General features: G+C 39.7%; 1 protein-coding gene across 1 annotated transcript in view; it reads right to left on the bottom strand.

The window, feature by feature from the left end:
• Positions 1-1,273: 1,273 nt before the first annotated feature.
• LOC126259905 (pinin) overlaps positions 1,274-17,456 on the bottom strand; it is a 63,891-nt gene continuing 47,708 nt past the window's right edge. The window contains exons 8-10 of the mRNA XM_049956994.1: positions 8,879-9,017; positions 8,502-8,678; positions 1,274-2,873 (exon numbers count right to left, since the gene is read on the bottom strand). Of these exons, the coding sequence (XP_049812951.1) occupies positions 2,527-2,873; positions 8,502-8,678; positions 8,879-9,017 (663 nt within the window). The 3' untranslated portion in view covers positions 1,274-2,526. The remainder of the gene's footprint in view (positions 2,874-8,501; positions 8,679-8,878; positions 9,018-17,456) is intronic.

A 17,456-nucleotide genomic window follows, 5' to 3' on the forward strand; every position in this document is an offset into this window, starting at 1 on the left:
CTTATTTGCTGATGTCGTGAATGAACTGCAGGCTTCAGCATTATTAAAATCTCTATTGCAACAAGAACATAATGAGTAATATTATAAACTACCTTTTATGCAGCAAACTGGAAAATCTTCATTGTCGTCCTACATGATGGAAATAGGAATAAATTGTGGCTTCAGACCTGCAATTAGCTTCCACCCATTTTCTGTATCAGTAGATCTGACAAAAATGAGTGTTTCCAGTTTTATGCATTTCAACACTGAAAACTTCTGACATCATTTTTGCTCCATTTACACAGTACATGTATTTACACAGTACATGTAATTACACAGATATTAAATGTAGTTAATTGTAAAATGTGACTTAAGTTATACTGTGTCCTGCCCATACACTTCCTTCATCCTTTTCATAATGCTGTCATAAAACATTTTCAAACATTTCAAGTCACAATTTTTCCCTATGTTCTGTGAATTAAAGTCAAGAGGATCTTCTTTCTACACCTTTCTTTCACTGTGTATTTGCAATGTATGATTAATATCTGCTGCTGTCCAAGTGTTATAATCATGTTGATAGTAGATTTACGCAGTGTTGTCAAGCATGTTTCATGCTAATGTAGAACAACACTGAACCTCTGTAAGTGGACTCAAGATTAGAATTATATAATAGCTTGGTGTCCTGGACAGAGTTCAAATTCGAAACTAAGATCAAAACTGACATGTAGTCAGCGATTTTCATACAAGTGGCACTTAATATTATGAAGCTCAAAGTACTAGTCTAAAGAAAGAAAAAGTTATTCTATATGTTGGGTCCACATGACAATACAAAGGCAAATGTTGTCATTTCTAATGACTTTCTGACCTATCGAAGTATAATGCTGAAGTACTCACTGAGCACTGGAAACACAGTTATCTATATACAGTGACTGTGTTTTTAGTCTCTTACAAAAGTGTCTGAAATATACTTTTGATCATATTGCAAGTGCAGGTAGAAAAAATTTGTACTTGCAAATCCATAGAATTGAGTGGGGAAGGAAGGTGGATAGAGCATATTATTAAGATGAAAAATAACCAAAACACGCCCAAATATAATCACAATATACTTTAAAACGTTTATTTCAAAAAGTAGCAATATGCATGGTTTTAAAACAAAAAAATATTTTTTCTTGAATATAATGTCCAACAGTTACAAATCATAAATGATTAGCATAAGATGAACATTACTCATATCCAAAAGTAATGAATTTTTTTGCAGTTAAAAACAACTTACTATGCCAGTGAATTTGAATATTTAACAAAAATTTGTATATTCCATTATAATGGCAACAAAGCATAAATACTGTTTCAAATACAAAAATTTTCTGTTAGGTTCTGTGAAAATAACAAAATCATATAAAACTGAATCATTAGAATAAAATTTAATGTAACGCCTTGCATGAACTTTGTAAAAAAATTTACCATTATGGTAACAGCAGCATGATAAGACAACAAAAGTAAGGACTGTAGCTTGAAGTTGTTCAGTCAGTTTGACACATCGTCATTGTACCACCAATATGGTAGAAAAGACTTCTGTAAGGCATAATTTAACAGGTATTTCCAATAATACCTAAGCTGAAAAATTTCCCCTCCCTGTCCAATGATGGCAAGGAACTGCAACCTCTCTCATAAATCTAGTTAAGTTCTATTTTAAAATCATCTCGCCTGCTGAACTGTGCAATGTAGGATTCAACTGGTCATGAGAGTGTATCGTAAAAGTTTCCTGTGTACAGTAACCACAAGGAACTGATACATGAACATGGGCTATTTGTTCCTGAAGTGATTGTTGCACTGGAATCTACAATATTTCGTTGTTACATGCACTGTACTCAAAAAACTCACCTGAATCATTCACATGTCAACATACGGACAATATTCAGTTAAAAAATTGATGAGCATCAAGGTGAACATGACAAACTAAATTCTGAATTGATATTTCTTATATTTTGGAAATAAGTTTTATATTCAAAACAAAACTGCACTAATCTCACACTCCACTTGTGCACAGAATATAATTTTATTTTCTTTCCACTATCATAACAAAACAAAGGACAAGAAGCAAGAATCAACTCAACTACTGGAAAAAAAGTTTATAGGTAAATATAGGAATGATAGTTCATCAAAAACTCACACACAAGCACCTTACACACAAACAATTTTCACACTCCACCACATCTTTGTAACTACTGCACCCTCACACGATACTTACCTTTCCTATTCGTCGATTTTCTTACTAAATAAGGGTGTATAATTTGCAGAGAATAATTTTGAAAGGCAACATTACCCCGCCAAATTTGCTCAAAAATCTATGGGAAATTAAGACTGAAATTTAATAAAAATCCACAAATTTGTCAATTTATACATAATACAAAACTATCAAAAGAAATTTGTACAACCCATCTTTATTAATACATCTCGCAGCTGCCCTGCCTGCAATTTTGGACTGGTGTCTTTCCTCAATAGCTTTCAGAAATCAGCCTTAAATTTTTCTGCACAAACACGAATATTTTATTCATTTGTCGTACTATTTTCCTCCACTGATTTTTCTCTTTTTATAACTGTCCTTATTTCTACTTCACCTTCCTCAACTTCCCCACTAATTTCATTTGATTCCTCATCATCCTGATCATCTTGATCATCTTGATCATCCTGCTCATGCTCAGACTCAGCATCCATAGGGTCCTCCCTTTCCTCCCTCCCACCTTCTTTTTTGTACTGTATATCTACCTTTTTAGATTTTGAGTCCCTTGAGCCTAACTTTTCATTATCTTTACTCTTACGGTAATGTTCCCCTTCCTTACCTGATCCTGGTACCTTGACCACACTCTCAATTATACTAACATTCATTTCACCACCTGCAAAATAAATGTCAGATTAAAGTTGCAGTAACAGTTACAGTGGTAACAGTAATGGCAATAACAGTATATATGGCTATAATCATTCATATGTATAAAGAATGGCAATGAGTTATATAGTTTAGCTGAACAGGATAAAGTTAAGTACAACTTGAGACTTCTGCCTAATGAAATCAGTCAGTGATGGAAAGGGTTCATAGGGCATTCAATGCAAAAAGACAGTTATAGTAAATTTGGGCGCACTGCTTTTTGTACATGAACTAAGGCAGCTTTTATCAAATACTATTGTAGTATTTGATATAAGAAGACCAGCATATGAGCTTGCTACTTCATCTGGGAATTTGCATACAAGTACAAATATTACACACTGAGATTTATGGCACCACTAGTTTCCAAGTTTAGATATTAAATGTGCTGTATGTTAATATATTCGTACAAAATGCTACATTTTGTCTACACTTACTGGACATGGTTAGTCAAAAAGCAGAAATTACACATGATCTGTTAACAACATATGGAGCTCAACTCTTTTTTTCAATGTTTTATAATAGACAAACTATTAAGCTGACAATGATACAATTCACAGCATCTAATGAGATGTATAACACATAATCTCGCGCTAAGGGGTTCTGGAATCCTAACTTCAAGGATGATCGCCATCAGAATGAAAGCATTAAATTAAGTTAACACAATAGGAAACCTCTACATCTTATCTATATTCCACAAGCCACCTTACAGTTTGCGGTGCAGGACACCTCTGGTTTCATTACCACCTTTTCCCCTTCTCTGTTACATTTGAAAATGATGTGTGTGTAGCACTGTTGATGAACAGCTATATGAAGTAGACTTTCTGGATTTTTTTTTCATCAAAATCATGTTCAGTATGTATGCAGGAGGAAGTAACATGTTGCCCAATTATTCTGCAAATATCGGCTCTCAAAACTTCAACAGCAATTTCCCAACGATACATAACACCTCTCTTGCTGCAACTGCCACTGGAGTTTGTTGAGCATCTCCAAAATGCTCTCATGCTTACTAAACAATTCCATGACAAAACATCTCACTTTTAGTGGAATCTTCTCTTTCTTTCCTGTTAATAATACTTGATAAGGGTCAAAGTCTGATGAATAACACTCCAAAATTGACCGAACAAGTGCTTCGTAAGCCGCTTCTTTTGATGATGAATTATATTTCCTTAAGATTCTTGCCATGACTCTCAGCCTGGCATCTGGTTTGCATACAATCTGTCTTATGTGGTCATTCCACTTTATGTCACTTTGGATGGTCACACTTAGATATATTATAGCTGTTAATGTTTCCAGTGAGTTCCCACAAACAGCATAGCTGAACAGTGATGGAACTCTTAACACACTTACATGCAATATGTTACATTCATTTACGTTCAGAGTCAACTGCCAGTCCCTGTACCAATCATCAATCCTTCGCAGGTCTTCCTGCACTTTGTAGACAATGTTGTTGTCTATAGGAAGGTTGCAACACTGAAAGATTTTAACCTAATGGTGTTGCAAAATTCCTATTGACAACAGTATTGTCTGCAAAAAGCCTCAAACTTTCTGAGGTCATCCACTAGATCATTTCTACATACTGCAAAAAAATGATTCAAACATCCAAAAACAAAGCATATACGGTATTGAGTCAAGTACAAGGTGACCTTGAATATTCTGACTAATTGAAATTACAAACTTTTATTGAGGTAAGGTTTCTGTCTAAAAAGTTAACATTACACCTATTCTAAACTTATGCCATCAACAAAATGTAGACAGTCAGGTCTATATTTCGATAATACAAGGAGAAATAAAATAAACAAAAAGAAATTTTTTACATTGATTTTTATCTTCACTGCCTTTCTTGTTTACTTAGACTGTTGTCTGTGATGTCTCTATTTTTAATCATCATCGTCATCATACTAACAAGACAGCTGTGAAACTTAGCTGTCACAGATATTCAGCTGATTCTTTTGAATATGTTGCTATTTTCTTTTTCTGAACACTTTCAGGATTTCACTTCTCTACTGACGTGAGAATGTTACAATGTCTTTTGTTTCCAAATATATCATTTGCCCGCCACTCTTTTATTGATTGTTTAGAACCAGTAGCCTACACCACGTATTGTTCCAGTCATCCCTCATGGTGAGCATCAACAACATTGCTGCACATTAACACTTAAGTATGCCACTGGCCCCAGTCTAGGCTTTTAGCCTCTCCTGCAGAAATGTATGCTATTGTTGAGTATTTGCCCAATTTTACAGTCAGTCTGATTCTGAGTGCAAGCTGGTTCAAGCAAACCAGTTAGAAATGTACAGTACGCCGGGTAAAATGATGCAGGTGGGCTCACTACAGTATAGATGTTACTACACAACCAATGACAGTACATACAACACTTTTCAGCCAATGTTGTAAAAGGTGTACTGTATTGCTACTTAGGCATACTGTATTTAACAACCACTGTTGCTAGTCAGCCAGTACCAATTAGTGAATGGTCGACAAAGAAAGTGCAAATGCATTCCTAGAAACCTAATGGTACCTGTCCATCTGTAATAAAAATGCATTAGCAGTCAGAGGTCAAGGTTATTTCTGTGTATTATGAACAAAAACCCTAAGTGGGACAGTTTTACCTGCACTGTGCATGAAAAATTGAACGAAAGTTCGAAATTTAAAACATTCAAAAAAGTGCATAAAATGTACACGTGGACAACATGAAAACTAGTTTTTACTGTAGTTTTATGTATAATTATAATTTTCTTAATCCCAGCTTGAATTACATTGAATCTCGAAATACCAGGACTCTACAATACTGTAATTTATATCTTAGCCACTGCCTTTAGTGAGGGTGAGTGGCTAGTGTGGGTAAGTGTCACCCCACAATACCAAGGGTTCAGGATTCAACTGTTGATTAATCCTGCACTTTCTAATGCAACTTCCTGGACGTTTTGACATGGCAAAAGCTTTGAATATCTGTTAAATGCAAAAAAATACCATGGTGCTGACTTCCTATTAGACTGCGGTAACCCTTACAACCGAACACCTTGGTACTATATTCTTTCCACTCCAGTAGCAGTAGCTACAAAATGGATATTCCACATCACGGTGTGGTTTACCATTAAAATTTAGAGAGTCTACACTCCTAGAAGATTCAACCAATATACTATTCCATAAAATATCAGATGAACTGTCAGATATCTGCCACTTCTTGTAGCAGATATCTGGCAGTCACCCAAAATTTTATTGAAAAATCTGTACACCCAGATAGTTTCAGATTTAACCAGTATATTGCTTCCCTTCTACGTACAGGGTGTCCCAAAACAAACTCCATAAAGCTTTAGGGACAGGCCCCTTACACCAAAAACAAGAAAAAAAGTCTAGTACACATGGGCTCTAAAACACATACCTTAAGAGTTATGAGCGCTTTTTCAGTAGAAGGGGTATGTTTCACACTAGCGAAGATGAACATATGCTCAGACCTCTTAACCCTTTCGTGGTTGATGGGTCACATACGTCCCACTAACTTTGAGCGCCAGTTCGAGTGTCGGGATATATGTTACCCAGCTCTGCACGGTGCTGCCATCTAGGGACGACTGTACTGAACCTAAGAAAAAAATCGGGACTGCACTGCAAAGGCGAAAGAGAAGCGGTGACTACTTTTGTTGACTGGCGTGTATATATGGCCGCTGCAACGCCACTTATTTGTGTCATTCTTCAGTTTTCATCATTTCTCACTTTTCAGTGATGTCTGAAGTAAGTAATTCATCTTATTATTAACTTAATAATCATTTTTTAGTACAAATACAGTGTGGAATGTACTTCTCAGTGACTGTACTATCTTATAATCGAAATAAAATTAGTGGGACACGTATGTCCCAGCAGACATAATTTGTAAAGATTAGCAATACAATTGATTAATGGGTATTCATCCAGGAAAAAGAGGGGATCAATGCCCACTTTCTTCCCAGCAAAGAGAGGAGTCTCTAGTGTGCCAGATGATGTCTGGCTCGTGAACGTAGGCAAACATGTACCGAAAGACAGTGGCACTAGGAAGCGATGCAGATTCTGCAGCACAAACTCTAAAGAGAAGAGAACAAAAGTTGTTTGCACTGTTTGTAGTGTACCACTCACTCTGTGCCACACCATGTTTTTCCAAGTTTCATGGCATGTAAAGTTTTGTAAGTATTGATCATGTATCATGAAAACTGAAATGTAATGAATATTTTTTACACTGGCTCTACACAAATAAAAAGATTACATGCATGTATAATTTGTAGTTATTTTATTCTCTGCAAAATCCTGTTTATGGCTAAAAAAATAAAATTACAAAATCAGTCAGTCAGCAGAAAATGTATCTTGCGTTGGTTCATGGGACATGTGTGTCCCACTTCCTCTTGTGAAAAAATGGAGAACTTAAAAAATATTTTGGTGGTGAAAATATAATAATGGGACTGAAAAGAAACTGTTATCACCTTAATATTTTAAAAATCTGTAAAAAATGAATTTTATCCATGAAATGCTTAAAGTATGTGTTTTAGACCTCATGTTTACTGGACTTTTTTTTTTTCCTTGGTTTGGTCCTTCCAAAATATGGAAAGCAGAAGTCACTTCAGTAGAAGAGATCTGTTTCATAGTATTGTAGAGTAATAAATGCTCACAGTTCTTAAGGTAGACATTTTGGAGCACATGTTTACTAGACTTTTTTTTCTTATTTTTGCATAAAGAACCAGCCCCTAAAGCTTGTCAATTCTTTCTTTTTCTTCTTTTTTTCTTTTTTGTGGGGGGGGGGGAGGGGGGGGGGGTGAAGGAGGACGATACCCTGCATATCACACGAAGATCATGAACACAAAATAAGGCATATCTGAGCTCACACAGAGGGTACCAACAATCGGACCATTTGCAACTGGAACAGGAAAGCGGAGGGGGGTGGGGTGGGAGTGACAGTGGTGCACTAATTACCTTCCACCACAAAGAAAAAGGTAGTTTGTGGAGTACAGATGTAGATATTGGGCCAAATGCCACTCAACACAATTATTGTACATTTTGGTACACGTACAAGTACACAATTTACTGCAGAAAGTATTATTTCATAAAAGTCATTTGGGTATGGCTACTCTATTCTCCTCCATATGCTATCTTCTTGGGATGGTCAACAAGTGAAATCTGCAGAGTACCCAGTGTGCAGATTTTGAGATAGGCTAGCAGACAGCCAACTAAAATTTCACATATATAACTTCCCAGTCCACTGTTCATCTCAGATTTCTCTCACCCACACTTCTCTACTATTTCATATCTTTATTATTTTGAGCACTTCACATTCCTACAAACATCTGATTCTATTATCTTTTTCATGTGTAAGACTTTATAAGGTCCTTTAGTTCTTCAACTTAAAAAATCACTTGCAATCACTAAATACCATTTAAATATAATCAGTTCCTCAAATTCAACAGCAACTGCATCAATATACTGTAGCTCAGATCTAGCACAGCAGACATGCATCATTTACTTTCATAATTAAGATACTCAACTCACATGTATTATATAGTGAAAGACAATTTAGTCTTTGGACTGAGGACTAAAACAACAACATAAAACTTACAGAAACTCAAAGCACTGATTAACTTACCCACACTCTGCAAACGGTTTTCCTTATCTCCTACTTCAAGGCTATCCATTTGCTCATCATCACTTGCCTCTTGGGCTAACCCTCCCTCTTGATCCCCTAAGCCCTGCCTCCACCTCCCACGCTTCTCAATTGCTTCCAGTTCCAATCGCACTTCCTCCCTTTTCTTCTCAATCATTTCTGCTCAAAAAAAAAGAAGGAAATGCACATACAGCACTATATCACTTCACATTTTAAGCACGGTAGTTGTACAAAACACTCCATTCACATCAATGATATGCTCCTGATAAAAACTATGTCTGTTACAACGCAAAACTGAAAACAGTCTACATGGCTTAGAACACATACAGCATTAGCATAATAAATAATTATTTACTTACTTGCAACCAACTTCTGGCTAGCTACAAGCCTCTCTTCTGTTTTCGTATTGTGTGTACTTGGAAGGTAGAAAATGTGAGGTTTTGCCTTTGTTTGGATAAAATTTAGAAGATGTCTATGTTTACTTTCCCATTCATCTTGCTAAAAATAAAAATATAAATTATTAAGATATCCACAGATAGAACATGTTTAATAAAATTATATTGCGGGGGCGTTGGGGTGGGGAGGGGGGAGGGGGGGGGGGGGAGAGACACATGAAGGACACTGATGCTAAAGCAGGATGGCAAAAATGTTTGAGCAAAAGGTGTCCCTGAAATTTCCAATTTCTCTGAGCCAATTTTTAATGCGAGTGAGAGTAACTTTTATTTTACCAATTTTCATGGACATAAATGAAATTTTTTTGAGGTTCCACCTCACTTATAAATAATAATTCCATGTTTAGCAGGAGGATTTACAATTTTATCACGAATTGTGTAAGCTCTTGTCATTTGTGGAAATTCCTCCATTACTGGTGTCTGTCAGCATTCCATGCCAGGTCCTGTCACTATGTGATAACTTCAAATATATGAAAAATCTCCATGGAATCCAAACTATTGTTGCAGGAATGTAATGCCAATAGAGGTTGATAGTAATTATACATATTGTTTCAAACTAGGTGGTCTTCACACTAATATCACTAAACTTTAAGCAAGACACTGCGAGAAAGTCTGCACAGTACTACTTTGCTTGAAAGTAGCAAAGGAACCAAAACCTGAATATCTACGTGTGTTTAAATGTGGACTGAACTCTCTCTCTCTCTCTCTCTCTCTCTCTCTCTCTCTCAACATGTGACTCTACAACTAATTTCATATGAAGCAGAAACTGAGTTATTTTTAACAAAATGACTCTGAACATGTATTTCCATCAATGAACACTTCAACTAACTTTAATGTCTCTCAGACAAATTCCAAGACTTTACGAATTCCTTGACACTTCCCTGACTTTTACAGTGAACTTACTTCCTCTGAGAATCCTATTTTCCATGTTTACCATAAAAGTTCCTACCAAGTAAAAAAGTAAACTTGACACAATGAAGTGAGTTGCACTTAGTTCCTGAAGAAGCTAAAAGTAGGTCAAGCAAATATAATAACATGGTGCATTAAAACATATTACAATGTTCAGTATTTTCTTACAACAAATGGGAAATCGAAAATGAAATTGTTTTTCAGCTGTTAGCTGTTTTCTTACAACATACTACCTTCTATCAAGCAAAATCCTTAAAAATGCTGCAAACTGTTTATTCTTATGCGAGTTAAATTAAATTTGGCACATCTAATTGTCAAAAAGTAATCAAAATACCCTGTCAGTTCAAAAAGTTTTGAGACTGGATTAATGAAAACTAGAAGAAAATTAAAACGGTGGTTTTAATGCTTCAGTTGTTGTATATAATCTTCCCTACTCTAGTGCAGTGCATAGAACATTCATAGAACCATGTGAAATTGTCGGAGAATCAGAAATGATGTTCAACTTATGCATCACATTAACTTGAATGTTGGTTATGTCGTCAAAGCATTGACCTTCATGTGAATTTCGGCTCTTTGTCATTTTGTGGTAGGTTTGTATTGGTAACACGAAGCGTCATCACCTTTGACAATTTTTTCCAGACGAGAATCGACTGCAATTTTCACTTCAGCCAAGTCGCAGCAAGTGTCCTTTTGTTCGGAGGTCAAATTGCGTGGGACAATCTTTGCACAAAATTTTCCTCTTTTTCGCAACATTCTGGAGATGTTAAGCCCAATTGACAGAAGGAAAGATGACTAAATTAAATAGGGACTTGGAGAAAAGTCCATAAATAGGCCATACAGAAATGGAGGTCCTGAACTAAAGATTAAATGTCCTTCACCATATTGGTATGAATAAAAAGTAAAGTGCAATCAACAGTCCACACTTCATTCACTAAATCGGCCATTAACTCAGAGGCGGCAAACATAAATGAGAACGTTAGTGGTTAAAAAAAGGACATTCTGTTAGGAAATGGCAAACCATCAAAGGTTGAGGGCAATGAGCACAAAGTGGTGGGGGAGCACCACTTAACAAATGCTAATGGCTAAAAAGACAGTGTATAATATGCAACGTAGCTTAAAAGATCTCATGGTGAGTGCACCAAGAGCAAGTCATCCAAGCCACTGGAAGAGGCTTAAATTCCTTGAGCTTGTTTCCCTGAAGAGAGAACCAGTGGTGATGCCAAAGTGACACAACCCGCTAACAAGGGCATTTTCGGCTCCTTTCCATTGACAATTTTGCAGTCTGTTGCAGTTCTCCATGGACTTGTCTCCTTGGGTGGCATCTTCAGCGATGTCTCGATTGCCTTCACTGATGAGACAGCGACAATGGCTTTCATTTTTCCACTGACAAAACCGTTTGTATAAATTTCTGACAGTGCAATTGGTTTCTTCCACCATCTTTACACCTTGATACTGTTGCTCTTCCGGAGCAGATGACACAACTGAAAAGCCTGAGCCAGATGTACTGAATGGCTTGATACAGGGCGAAGAGCTTTGCTATTGTTACGAAAGCCAATACCAAAAATCGTCAGAGCCAATAACGAAGGCACACCCAACATCACGTCAGTCTGAGAGCCATCAGTGTACACAAAGGTACTATCACTAAATTCTGTGCGATGGTTGTGAAAATTATAGCAATAGAGTGAGGCTGGAGTAGTGTCCTTAGGAAGACCAAAGTCAACACAGGCCACCACATCAAGCCAAGCTGCTGAAGGGTTCACACCCATTGCGAAAGTGACAGGTAGCATGTCGTTAAGTTGCCGGAGCAAGAGCCGAAAGCGAGCTCCAGGACGTTACAAAGAAGAGGGACATGCCCGATACTGGCAATCAAAGGAGTCATCGAAGAGGAGGTATGGGATGCGTGGCTAGGAATGGCACACAAATGGCATGTGTATATGCCGAGGAGAAAGTCACAGCGGTATGACAGCAGTGGTTTGGTATCCTCTGCATACAGACTCTCAACTGGGGTAGCGTGAAGGGTCCCAGTGGTCAAACGGATGCCACAATGGTGGATAGTATTGAGAAAGCGTAAGAGGGACGGGCATGCAGATGCATACACAAAAACACCCACAGCCCAGTTTTGAATGGACAAGGGACCGGCAAAAATGGAGGAGCCTGATCTGATCCACTCCCCTGAAAGTACTACTGAGGGCACGTGGACACTTAGGAACCACGTACAGCAGGTGGCCAGGTAAGATAAGTGGGAGCAGCAAGGAAGTTTCCTATCAAGCATGAGTCCCAGGAACTTCGTAGTTTCAACGAACGAGCAACAGCACCAAGATGTAAAGATGGTGGAAGAAACCAATTGCACTGTTAGAAATTCATCAAATGGTTTTATCAGTGGAAAAACGAAAGCCATTGTCAATGCTCCATCAGTGAAGACAACTGAGACATAGCTGAAGATGCCACCCAAGGAGACAAGTCCGTGGAGAACTGCAATGGACAGCACAATCGTCAATGGAAAGGGAGCTGAAAATGCCCAGCAGGAGACAGGCCATAAAGGGTTAATGGTGACAGCAAAGAGGATGACACTCGGGACAGAACCCTGAGGCACTCACTTTTCCTGGATAAAGATCTGGTGAGACAGAACCCTCACATACCTTGAAAATAGGTCTTTTAAAAATTCTTGAAGGAAACAGGGCATGCAGCCATGGAAGTACCACGTGTAGAGAGTACGGAAGATACCAGTCCTCCAGTAGGTGTCGTAGGCTTTCTCCCAATCGAAAAACGTGGCCACAGTCTGGTATTTCCACAGAAAACCATTCATGACATGGGTTGACAAAATGATGCTATGGTCAACTGCAGAATGGCGCACTCAAAATCCTCACTGTGCAGTTAGTACATTACGAGACTTGAGCCACCACACCAGCCATGCATGAATCATACATTCCATCACCTTGCAAACACAGATGTTGAGAGAAATGGAGGATAACTAGAAGGAAGGTATTTGTCCTTACCGGGCTTAGGTATGGGTATGACAGTGGTTTTACACCACAGTCTGGGAAATGTACCCTTTGCCTAGATCCAATTATATATATGAAGAAGAAAGTGCTTGCCCGCAAGAGAAATGTTCTGCAACATCTGAATGTGAACAATTTCCGGCCCTGGAGCGGAAGATCAGGATGAAGTATGAGCTTGATCTAGCTCCCTCGTAGTACAGGCAGTATTATAGCACTCACGATTTTGAGAAGAAAAGGGTATCACCCAAGCCTCCTCCACTCATTTCTGATGGACAAAGGCAGGGCGATAGTTGGCAGAGCTCGAAATCACCACGAAGTAGCTGCTAAAGGTGTTGGAGATAGCAATAGGGTCCACTATGACATCCGCTACTATCAGGCAAGAAATTGGGGAATGGACCTAGGTCCCAGAGACCCATCTGAGGTTGGCTCATACGGCTGAAGAGGGAGTGGAACTCTTAAAAGAACTAGTAAAGGAAATCCAGCTAGCTTTTTTGCCACCCCGAAGAATGCAATGATACTGCGCATGCAACTGTTTATAACGAATGTAATTTGCCACCATAGGACGATGATTAAAATCGAGGACAGCATGTCTCTGCATGTGAATTGCGTCACGACATGCGTTAGTCCACCAAGGGACAGAGACATGCCACAGTAAAAAGGAAGTGTGGGGAATGGGACGTTCTGCAGCAGTAAGGATAACATTTCTAAGATATTCTACCTTGTCATCACAATCGGGGAAATTTTGTTTGTCAAAGATCGCCAGGGAAGAGTAAAGCCTCCACTCGGCCTTAGAAAGCTGCAATTTGAGTGTGCACTTACATAGGGTAGGATCAGGAAATGGATAGCACACAGGAAATGGTTGCTCAAGTATGTGTCAGAGAGAACTTACCACTTGAGATGATGGGCAAGATGGACAGTGCAGGAGAGGTCCAAATGAGAACAGGTGTGTGCAGAGTCTGAAAGAAACATGGGTGCTCCCATGTTAAGGCAGGTGAGGTTAATTTGATTGAGAAGGTCAGCCAAGAGGGCACCTCTCTGACAGGTTTTGGGAGAACCCCAAAGGGAATGGTGCACATTAAAGTCAACAAGCAGCACAAAGGTGTGAGGGACTTGCCCAATACGCTGGAGAAAGTCTGCCCTGGTGACACCGAATGATAGAGGGATGTAAAAGGTATGAAGGGAAAAGGTGAAGTGAGGAAGGAAAATGCGGACTGCAACAGCTTGAAGCAGGGTAGTCTGGGAGATGGGATGACTATGAACATCGTACCGGATGAGCAGCATGACCCCCCCCCCCTTGAGATGGAATGCCATCCACAGGGGGAAGGTCAAAGAAGATCGGGAAGAAACATGAGAGCTTGAAGTGGTCGTGAGGACACAGTTTTGTTTCCTGGAGGTAGAGAACAAGCGGATGCTGTGATTCCAAGAGCAACCACAAGTCCTCTTTGTCGGATCAAGGGCTGCGAATGTTCCACTGGAGGAGAGTCATGAAAGGAAAGGGGAGGAGAGAAAAAAATAAAGGGGCGTCACCTTAGTGGCTGCCGAGTGCCAGCCTTCAAAGACTCACTGCCACAGAGAGGACAGAAGCTGGAGGATCCTGCTCCATGAAATCTACAGAGGCATTAACAATTTCCTTCTGTCAGTCTGCAGAGTCCAGGGCAGAAAACGATTGGCAGTACACACTGGCAACACCATCGAAGAGGATCTATGAATCAGCAAAGGAGAAGACCGTTTGCCTTTGTTTGATTTCTTGGAACCTTGAGGGTTGACAGGTGAAGATTCAGACGGTTGTTCGCCAGAGGGATGTAAGTCTTTGCAGGAGTATTCCTTCTGTCCTTTCCAGCCTGCCAGTTGTGTAACAGATGACTTCACTCTGTGAGGCAAAAGTTTTGTGGCTTGATGCACAACTGGAGGAGGAGATGGGGATGCTACCATGGCAACGGGTGATTTTACAACTGCAGTGCTGAATCTGAGGTTGCATGTCTGGATGGCCACATCCTTCGTGGAGCAAGATGTAGAAAGAACAGTAGTGTAAGTGCCAGATGGTAGACCGCAGTGTTTCTGACTAGCCAACAACTAGCGAACGACCAGGTAAGGTACTTTTTCCTTCACCCGGATCTCCTGGACAGCCTGCTCATCGATATACACAGGACAATCTCAGGAGGCAGTGACATGGTCCCCACTGCAATCGATACAGTGGGGAGGAGGAGGCAGACAATCACCCTTGTGAGCATCCCTATCACAGGCTACTCATTTGGCCATATGTCAACAGGATATTTGAGTGTGGTTGTAACGATAACAATGGTAGCAGTGCATCGGAAAATGTACAGAAGGACCATGATAACTTCATAGCCTGCTTTGCTCTTTGACGGAAGCACCACTCTATCAAAAGTGAGAAAAAAAGTGTGTGTGGGCACTAAGGATGCATCTACCTTTTTCATCACCCAATGGACTGCAATGACACCCTGTTCACCTCGGTCAGACCATCGAGCAGCCTAGTGTAAATAACACCATGAAGAGAATTCAGCATTCAATGGGCATCGACAGGAACAGGACAGTCGTGGAGGAGCGAAGCAGCAAGCAGTTGTTGTGCTTCAGAATCAGAAGTAGTCTCAAAAAGCAAAGTAGCAGTGCATAAACAAGAGCAAGATTTCAAAGGGCCGGCAACTGCATCAACATCTTTCTGAATAATAAATACATTTACTGCAGCAAAGGACTGATCATCTTCAGTACGTGAAACCACAAGGCACCGAGGTGCAGCTGGGAGGGTCTTTGAATCGTTAGCCTCATTCAGTTTACATTTAGTAGATGTTGAGTGAGAAGATGATGATTGGCTCATTGTGAGAAGATCTCCCATGGTTGCCAGAGTCTCTGATGGTGTGTTGCTTCCAGCTGGGACCCCTTCTCAGAGGGGGTGCACCCACCTTAGATGACAGTTCACACCTCATGTCACACCTCCTGCACACCTGACAAAGGGACCAATAGGCAATTTGGTAAGGTAGCAGCTCAGGCAATCATCCTTCCCTGGGCCCAGCCTGGGTCAGGGGGTACATGCGATCCCTACCTGTTGACCTGGGCATGTGAATTACACGTTACCCAGTCACTTGTTATGCATCAGATGCATGGGCCAGCCTTCAGGAGCACACAGGGAGGAAGAAGAAAACAAGGAACCTCGAACGCCGAAGCGGAGGAAGGATAGAAGAAGGAGAACAAAGAAAGATTTTTTAAAAAATGGGACACTACAAGTGCCACAAGTGCCTACGTCCACCAAAGAGCTACTTTGGTACAACAACCAAGTTAGAAAACTGCTACAGAAGCAAAGGGAACTTCACAACAAACATAAACATAGCCAAAGCCTTGCAGACAAACAAAAATTACACAAAGCAAAATGTAGTGTGAGGAGGGCTATGCGAGAGGCGTTCAATGAATTCGAAAGTAAAGTTCTATGTACTGACTTTGCAGAAAATTCTAAGAAATTTTGGTCTTATGTCAAAGCGGTAGGTGGATCAAAACAAAATGTCCGGATACTCTGTGACCAAAATGGTACTGAAACAGAGGATGACAGACTAAAGGCCGAAATACTAAATGTCTTTTTCCAAAGCTGTCTCACAGAGGAAGACTGCACTGTAGTTCCTTCTCTAAATTGTCGCACAGATGACAAAATGGTAGATATGGAAATATATGACAGAGGGATAGAGAAACAATTAAAATTGCTCAAAAGAGGAAAGGCTGCTGGACCTGATGGGATACCAGTTCGATTTTACACAGAGTACACAAAGGAACTTGTCCCCTTTCATGCAATGGTGTACCGTAGGTCTCTAGAAGAGCGTAGCATTCCAAAAGATTGGAAAAAGGCACAGGTCATCCCTGTTTTCAAGAAGGGATGTCGAACAGATGTGCAGAACTATAGACCTATATCTCTAACATCGATCAGTTGTAGAATTTTGGAACACGTATTACGTTCGAGTATAATGACTTTTCTGGAGACTAGAAATCTACTATGTAGGAATCAGCATGGATTTCAAAAAAGACGATCGTGTGAAACCAAGCTTGCGCTATTTGTCCACAAGACTCAGAGGACCATAAACGCGGATTCCCGGGTAGATGCTGTGTTTCTTGACTTCACAAGGTGTTTTATACAGTTCCCCACAGTCGTTTAATGAACAAAGTAAGAGCATATGGACTATCAGACCAATTGTGTGATTGGATTGAAGAGTTCCTAGATAACAGAATGCAGCAAGTCATTCTCAATGGAGAGGCCATAGGAAGTAAGAGTGATTTCAGGTGTGCCACAGGGGAGTGTCGTAGGACCGTGGCTATTCACAATATATATATAAATGACCTTGTGGATAACATCAGAAGTTCACTGAGGCTTTTTGCACATGATGCTGTAGTATATTGAGAGGTTTTAACGTTGGAAAATTGTACTGGAATGCAGGAGGATCTGCAACGAATTGACGCATGGCGCAGGGAATGGCAACTGAATCTCAATGTAGACAAGTGTAATGTGCTGTGAATACATAGAAAGAAAGATCCTTTATCATTTAGCTACAATATAGCAGGTCAGCAACTGGAAGTAG

This window comes from Schistocerca nitens, chromosome 5 (assembly GCF_023898315.1).
Source record: "Schistocerca nitens isolate TAMUIC-IGC-003100 chromosome 5, iqSchNite1.1, whole genome shotgun sequence".
Classification (NCBI taxonomy): Eukaryota; Metazoa; Arthropoda; class Insecta; order Orthoptera; family Acrididae; genus Schistocerca; species Schistocerca nitens.